Source organism: Apaloderma vittatum, unplaced genomic scaffold (assembly GCF_000703405.1).
Source record: "Apaloderma vittatum isolate BGI_N311 unplaced genomic scaffold, ASM70340v1 scaffold11983, whole genome shotgun sequence".
NCBI classification, from domain to species: Eukaryota; Metazoa; Chordata; class Aves; order Trogoniformes; family Trogonidae; genus Apaloderma; species Apaloderma vittatum.
The window spans coordinates 1-8,719 of record NW_009708645.1 but is presented as its reverse complement, the minus strand read 5'-3'; the positions used below and the strand labels follow the sequence as shown (position 1 = coordinate 8,719).

At 37.8% G+C, this 8,719-nt stretch overlaps 1 protein-coding gene across 1 annotated transcript; it reads left to right on the top strand.

Annotated features, from left to right (window-relative positions):
* The first annotated feature begins 1,697 nt into the window (after positions 1–1,697).
* CCDC122 (coiled-coil domain containing 122) lies at positions 1,698–8,404 on the top strand. Its single transcript, XM_009866639.1, has 4 exons — positions 1,698–1,811; positions 3,554–3,952; positions 5,053–5,169; positions 8,240–8,404. Exons 1-4 carry the CDS (start codon positions 1,698–1,700, stop codon positions 8,402–8,404), a joined length of 795 nt encoding a protein of 264 aa, XP_009864941.1.
* Positions 8,405–8,719: the final 315 nt, after the last annotated feature.

Genomic DNA, 8,719 nt, shown 5'->3' with positions numbered 1-8,719 from the left:
CTGCTGGAAAGCAGCCCTGAGGAGAAGGATCGTGAAGTCCTGGTAGACAATAAGTTAACCAGGAGCCAGCAGTGTGTCCTTGTGGCCAGGAGGGCCATGGGATCCTGGGGTACAGTAAGAGTGTGGCCGGTAGGTCAAGGGAGGGCACACTCCCTCTCTGTTCTGTCCTGGTGAAGAAGCCACAGAGAATCATAGAACACACTGGGCTGGAAGGGACCTCTAAAGGTCATCTAGTTCAGCCCCCCTGCAGTGAGCAGGGACATCTTACACTAGATCAGGTTGCTCAGAGCCCCATCCAGCCTGGCCTTAAACGTCTCCAGGGTTGGAGCCTCCACAACCTCTCTGGGCAATCTGGGCCAGTGTCTCACTACCCCCATTGCAAAGAACTTTTTTCTAACATCTAATCTAAATTACCCTGCTCTAGTTTAAAACTGGGCTCCCCAGTTAAAGGGAGACAGGGAACTACTGGAGAGACTCCAGCAGAGGGCAACAAAGATAATTGGGGGACTGCATCGCTTATGAGGAAACACTGAGAGAGCTGGGAGCCCTTAGGCTGGAGAAGGCTGAGAGGAGACCTTATCAATGTCTATAAATATCTAAAGGGTGGGTGCAGGGAAGAGGAAGCTGGACTCTTTTCAGTGCTCAAGGACAGGACAAGGGGCAATGGGCACAAGCTGGAACACAGGAAGTTTCATCTAAATATGAGGAAAAACTTCTTTACTGTGAGGGTGACAGAGCACTGGCACAGGCTGCCCCGGGAGGCTGTGGAGTCCTCATCTCTGGAGACATTGAAAAACTGCCGAGATGCAATCTTATGTAACGTGCTCTAGGTGATCCTGCTTTAGCAGTGGGGTTGGACTAGATGATCTCTGGAGGTCACTTCCAACTCTGACAATTCTGTGATTCTGTGGGATGGAGAGGAGAAGTGTGGGGTGTCAGGACAAGTGTTGCAACAGACCTTAAATGTAAAATGGTTGGTGCAGTTTTGTGGTCAAAGTTATTAGCCCTCAGGCACGGTTTGTGGGTCATCTGAATGGTTTTTAAAATATCGGGCCTGAAGATGCACTTGTGCCAGACTCGTGGCATTTTCTTGAGAGTGCGATGTCACTTTATATAACAGTATAGTTTTTCTTCATTGGCTTGGTGTATCCAAAGTTATACAAAAATAGTACTAAATAGTTTCTAATCACTGGTGGGAGGATCTTTACAGTGACATTAGTTTGTGCCTTACAGTGTGATGGCTTTCTCAGTGTTGTTTATCTTACACTAAGGATAATTTAATAATTAATATATCAAGCAGTTGCAGGTTAGTAACTGCAATAATGTAGGTACTCAGGCTAAATATGACAGCATGCTCTCATGCATTTAAGATGTTTCTAAGATGCTTTAAAGATGCTATGACTAAATTCACAAACTGAGGATCTGGCCTGTGGAGAACCCAGAAGAACATTGCAATGCTTTATCTTTATAAATAAAATAAGAGTTCTAATTTGTGATCATTTGCTTTAAGCATCCACCCCTCAGTAATCTGTTCTTGTTAATTAAAATGAACCAAATGAAATAATGTAGTAATCTGGGATCCCATGGGAAATCTTTTACTATTGTTCTGTTTCATTAGCAGTTAGGAATTAAATAGAATGGTGATAAACTGATTCACATCTTTTTTATGTCCTTACAGTTATGCACGTTTGCTTAAAATGGCCAAGGAAAATTCTCCATCACTAATTGAAGTTGTAAAACAAGTTGCAGAGCAGCAGCAATCACAAGCATCAGAGATAGAAAAAAACAAAACAATTCTTTTCCAATTGCAGGTAATAAGCCTGGTCTGGAGTAGTTTAATTCTTTTAATTTTTTTCATCAGGTGAGGAAATATTCCTATGAACAAGAGAAAAAAAACCAACCACCAAAGCAAACCCACACAAACTTGATAGAAAGTTAGAGCTCTTTGAATTTTTCTTAGTGATTTCCTGAGAAATTAATGGAGAAAAAGGATTTTCAAAGTATCTTTTTTGGCAGATTTTTACCACACTGTAATTTTTTCGTAGCAGCTGTTTTCATACAAAATACCTCTTTTTTTGTGTGTTTGAAGTGAGTGTCCTAAGTAGTCGTTAAATACTGGTTTTGTATAGTAATACTATTTAGAGCTCTAGATAATTAAATTAGCTCATTTATTTTCTTCCTCTTCAACACCTTTCCCTTTTTCTTTCAAAAAATCCCAAGCCCTTAGAAATTCCATACAAATACTAATGTTAGGAGAACAGCAATGTTAAATAATTAGGAACTTAAAGGCAGAATGCAGAACTGCTTTTTCATCCTTACGCCTACTCCCATGTGTGCATGTCACAGAAGACATGCAAAACAGTAATTTCCTCTCCAAAACCGAAGATCTTTGCTGTTAAGATCTCTTCTCTGAGGGACATGGTTCAGTGGTGTTGATAGGGCTAGGACAAAGGTTGGACTCGATGATCTTGAAGGTCTCTTCCAACTGGAACTGTTCTATAATTCTATGATTCTTGCTTTACTGTCACCTGTAAATGGTGGCTGAAAGTGATATAAATCTTGCTAAAACCGTAGTCCAAGATTTCCAAATTAAAAATTGCACAGAAACTTTTTTTCCTAACAGTTGATGTCATAATCTGTTCAAGACATTGAGTAAGATATTTCATAGCACTCATAACGCTCCCATTAGGAAAGAGATAATAGGTGACATAAATCACCTCTTGCTAATTCTCTCACTTAGTGCACTGCTGTTGGCTGCTACTTTAGGTGGGATTTGTCGTAGGTAGTTCACATCACCTACAAGTCAGACGTTAAGCCTGTAATAGTCATTTAGACTCCCTTGGTAATCATCAAAGAGAGACAAATATTCCTGAGGCAGCAGTTCAGCCCTCCCATCTTAAATTTATGTGTAGATATGGCACTTAAGAACATGGTTTAGTGGTGGGCTTGGCAGTGTTTGGTTTATGGTTGGACTCAATGATCTTAAAGGTCTTTTCCGACCTAAATGATTTTATGATTCTACGATTTCTTGTGATGGATTGACGTACTACTTCCTGGAGGTGTTCACTTCTCATTTGTAGAGGCCTTTTTTTGGACTATATTCATATGTTTCTTAGGGAGTTACAAGTATCTGGGATTAATCCTACTCGCAAAGACTGCTGTGATGAAGATGGGATTAAAAACTTAAGTAGAACAGTCTAGTTAAGCTCCATCACCCCATCTATGTGTTTATGTGGATAGGTAAATGATTTTTGGCATCATTAGTTTTAGTCTGTTAGGACTTAAACAGATTTCAGCTCTAACCAAACATTCAGATTGGATTTGGTCTGTCACAGCCTAAAGATCTTGCAAATAGGAGGAGTTTAAAGCAATTTCAAGGATACTTTCATATTTTAGACTCAGTCTAAGGGGAAAAGTCTAGGACAGTGTCCTTGCATTGTGCCTCTAAGGTGATAATTTTAGGAAGTGGATCTCTAATTAACTTCCATCCAAGCCACATTAAACAAGTGAAAAAGAAGCCTGTCGAATAAATGTGAACATAAATATTTTTCAGGCAAAGTTTCAGGAGCTAGAAAAAGAAATGGATTCTACCATGTTAGAAATTAAGACAACAGAAAGAGAGATATATCAGCAAGATGAGGCTGTAGAAGTGACAAAATATCACTGTGAAAATCTGGAGGCCCAAGTTGGAGTCCTATATTCTGAAATTTTAAAGCTGAGGCATGATGCAGAAACAGCACAAGAAGAGTTTGAGATGACATTTGCAAGAAATAATGAATATCGGGAAAAAATAAAGGCTCATAAACATCTCTTTTGGGAGATGGAAAGTAAAATGCCGATTATGATGGACCTTGCTAGAAAGAAAGCTGTTGTTAAAGAATTAAACACAAAGAAAGAGGAGTTACTGCGTGATCTTCAGAATCCAGAAGGATCTCTTATAAAACAAGTGCAGGTACTATGTTTCCTCTTTGATTCTTTTCCTTTTGTGTGGAATCATTTTGGCATAGTTTAGCTAATGTGATTATTTTGTCTAATATGCTTATGGTTCATGAGACTCTGACTACAGGGAATATAGATAATTCATAATGGTACATTAATTGAGGAAATTTTGGCTTTAGTATGCAGTAAAAAATAAATCGTCTGGCATTGTTATCCATATATTGTGAAAATCAGGTTCCTTCTATGTGAACGAATGAACTCAGCTGTGAAAAGTACTACGGAGCTGTAAATTAAACTGTATCATTTTCTAATTGCTTTGGGGCTTCTTTGGGTTGCTGGATAAACTTGCATGGACACTCCTCAGAATTCTGTGAAACATTGCCATGTTGCATTTTTTCATGTAAGAGCACAGTATTCTTTTAACGTGTCTGTCAGGTAACAAACTATGATTAGCGTTTGCCAACAGTACATAGATCTGATGAGACAATGTTAGAAAGAAGGAGAAAGGAAAAAGATGTTCGTTTTGGTATGCTAGTCTAGCACTGTTGCTTTTACTTGACCCTAACTGCAAGACTTACAAAAAACTACCACGTAGGAATTTTTCAACACAAAACTTTACCAATATATGAACAAGTATGAAGTTAAAATGGGGTCGCAGATTTTAACTCTGCTGCAACTTGTGTTATTGAAAATCTGATGTTACTCTACTGATGTGAATGGACGAAATTTGGTTGTCCAAGCAAATCTTTGATAATTGGTAAATAAAGACTCATTAACGTTTTATATCCCTATGAGAAAAAAAGTATATCCCAAATATTGCATTAAATATCCTTTGATTTTTCAGTAAATTATTTTAAATAAAACTCAGACCACCAAAATGAGCTCAAATTCCTGTATTGTTTTTTATGTATTTCAGGTCAAGAGTGTGTCTTCTTAAGTATGTAAAGGCATGTTAAAATTATTTTAGTTAATAATCACAAATCTTAGAGAAATTGATCCTTATCTCTTTTAATGAAGTGAAACTGTTTATATGTGACATTTTTAGTACGTTCAATAGGTGTACTGTGCAGCTTTTTAAGGAGGGGATTTCTGTACCTCAACTTACCTCTGCAGGAAGAAATTACAGTTTTAAAAAGGAAAATCACAACACTGAAAGAGCTCATCAGTAACAAAACAGATTTACTGGAAGAAGAGAAAAAAATACATGCTAAACTTAGAAAAGAAATTGAGGTGAGTCATTTGAATAAAATATGGTTACAGTTCTTCTGACAATGCAGGTAGTGCAAATGGAGTTTGAAGTACTTTATACATGGTTGCTGGTGATACATTATTCAAGTATATACAGTAACCATGCTATCTTAAATTCTTGTTACTCCTGGTCTTTCTAAAATTCAGAACTTAATTACTATTATGGGAAAAATTGAAGAATATTTTTTCATAAGTCTTTTAAGAAGGAGCTCATCTGTGAACTTTTGGAATAATGTCCTGAAAAGAAAGAGGTCACTGAATGGTAGTAAAGCAAAGTGCACATTTTTTATTTCTGTAATACTTCTGAAATAGTTTAAATTTCACTGCTGGCTTGATTATTCATGACTTGTCTCATGGTTCTTGATAACTCATCAATGGGAAAATCAATTGCACAAGAAAATGGACTTTCCATGATTCTTCCTAATTTGAGCTGACGTTAAATTAGGGATAACACAGCAGCTCCTAATTAGCTGCCAAGATAAAATTCTGATTAATAGTGAAAACCTTCCCTTTTTAAATAATTGAGCAGTATTTTACATTTTGTTCCTTGCTAGAATACTTTGTATGTCTAGATAGGGCTTAGTTTGGAAGTTTCACATCATTTATCTGGTTAGTTCAAATAAATGTCACAAAACTTAATGAGCAAAGCTTGATAATATAAAGAGTAACTGATCTAAGATGAGCTCTATTGCCTATTATAAAATGTAGGAGGAGAAAATCATTTTTCATGTGATAGGGAACAGCAGAGGATTTTTAAACTCATGGACTTGAGGAAGATTTTATTTTTTATTTTTTGCAATGAGGATGATGAGACAGTTCAACAGCTTACTCATATAAATTGTCATCATTGGAAGTGTTCAAGGTCAGGGTGGGTTGTGCTTTGAGAAACCTGATCTAGTGGAAGGTGTCCCTGCTTATGGCAGGGGGGTTGGAACCAGATGATCTTTGAAGGTCTCTTCCAACCCAAACCATTCTCTGATTCTACGATGTGTAAGTTTGCAAAGCCTTCGGGAGCTTTCAGTTTTCTGAGCCTCCAGACATGAGCGAGTCGTCGCATCTGATTGAGTTTGCTGTTGCTGCAGAGCTTCTGGAGCCTTGATTCAGCAATGATTTTAAGCCTCTAAGCCTGCCCTCATACAACCCTATATTTAAATGCCTACAGAATTTCTGCTGAAGCCTCGTTAATGGCTAAGCTGGAACTCAAACAGAATGGACTCACTCTCACATCCCTGGTGCTCCTACTTTACCTCAGGATTATTTCTGGTTTCCCACAAAGATTTCCCCAACTAAGCACGTCATGCAGGAATGTAATTTGGAATGCCTTTCTAAAGCCACTGAATTCTAGAAAGTTAAAAATTGTTGACGGAACGTATTTCTGCAAGGAAATTGGTGCCTAAGCTTCCTTTTTTTCAAGGAAAGTTGGTGATCCGACATTGCTAATTAATAAACCTTAAAATTAATTCATAACTTGGATGCTTCCCATCAGGAAGTGTACTGACGTACTTTTGAGGTAGCTTGTAGACCTTGTCCCACTCCCTTTCCTGAGCACCGGTCCCACCACTCATCTCTTGAAGAGATGAGCCTGTTCCCAGCCTTGGACAGCGATGACAACAATAAATCGAGGTGGTTACCTGTGTGGGGACAAGGCTTCAGTCATAAAGACTAATTCAAGACATCCACAAATAATAGGTTGTTGTGTAAAAACAATAAGAAATCTCAAAAGATAGTCTATTCCCCTCTTTACCCCATATCACTGTGTGGGTATGGTATTCTTGGCGGATACTTGTCTATCCTGTCTTTGAAGGACCCCAGTGGTGGAGTTTCCATGAGTGTCCAGACAATGTTTTCTAGTGGTTAACTTACAGGTACACAAGGCCCCAGTGAAAAGACTAACAGTCTCCCTTCCCTCTGCCCAGTAAGCATATTAGTGCTCCCTGCCTTGGCAGGTGTGCCAGTTATTTCTAAAAAAAAAAGCAGGTATTGGTAACAGATGTTTCGATGTCATACAACACAGTCCCAGTGATGTTCAGACCGTGCAAGTGCTCATTCAGAGGAGTGAGTCTGACAGCGTCCCTCGAAGCATGGTGAAGAATTAGTCGAGAGCCAGGCAACCTGAAGAAAGACAACCCATCAGCAGTAAAAGAAGGCAGTGTAGTTTATAAAACATTAGGGAGGGAGGGAGTTAGTTACATGTGAAATTTAGGCAGCAAGTCACTGGCAATGCTGTAGTTCTGATGCAGCTGCACCGCATCATGTGTACATTAAATACAGCACAATAATGTTTCAATAAGCAGACAAAAGAATAATTATACACTACCACTCATATGCCATTCAAACAAGGGTAAGTATGCCCAAATTTTCATTAAGTGAATACCCATTATTTCCATTTTTATTATAATGAATGTTTTGTGCTTTTACACTTCAGAACGCAAATCTTCAGATTGTTGTCTGTGGCAGCCGTTCTTCACGCAAGGCAGCAATGAGGGCAAAATAGATACAGCACTGCCTTGACATGTTATTGCTTTTCTGAAAAAAAAAAAGTGGGTTTTTTTAAGTGCAGTGCAACAATGAAGGTGCTACTACAGCCATCTAGGTTACTTAATTTGTATTCTAATTTATAATCAAACACGTTTGTCAAAGAATGATGATTTCTTCCTTTCTCACTCTCTGGAGCCTGAAACCTGTGTACAAATGTTGCCACAGCTGTGAGATGCTGACTCTTTGGATGAGATTTACTTTGTTAAATTTTAGACTTCTACAGAGCAAATACCCACAGCGAACTCCTCACTTCAGCTTTTAGTAGGGCTTTTAGCTTCTCTTTCCCGTAGTGGGAAAGAGAGATACGATTCGTACTGTCCTACAGCAGATAACTGAAGTAAGTCAGATGAATGGCTTCCTAGGTGTCTGTGTCTCTTCACTAGCTATAAAGTGAACATGGAATAACTTGCTCAAATGTCAGAATCTACACTTAAGTTGGGTGGGCTGAACCCACCCAAGTAAAATACTTGTACCTGAAAGAAATTTTGAAGTGAATTTTATTCTATTTTTTTAGGTGCAGAATAAGAGGTATGATGCTATTCTAAAACGTTTGCATTGCCAACTGAACAAACTCCATTCAAATAAAAGACAATGGCACTGGAACATTCAGCAGCTGGAAAAGAAAGCAGCAGAACTAAGAAAGTGTCTTGGTGTAGTGGAGTCGCAAAGTTGCATATAAAGCAATCTTAATTTTTCTAGACAGTGGAGATTTTTTTCTGGAAATACTACAAATAGTATATAGCCTGCTAGCTGGGTCAATTTTTAAAAGATTTTTCTTTTTAAAGTTTTTCTAGACAGAGGATTTTTTTTTTATAAATACTACAAATAGTATATAGCCTGCTAGTTGGGCCAGTTTTTAAAAGATTTTTCTTTTTAAAGTTTTTCTTCCTTTCATTCTATGGCCTAAACTGGCATATGCTCAATCTGTAATGTTTGTTATTATTTTATTTGTATTTTATTTTATTTTTTTTATTATTTTTATTTTTATTTTTAT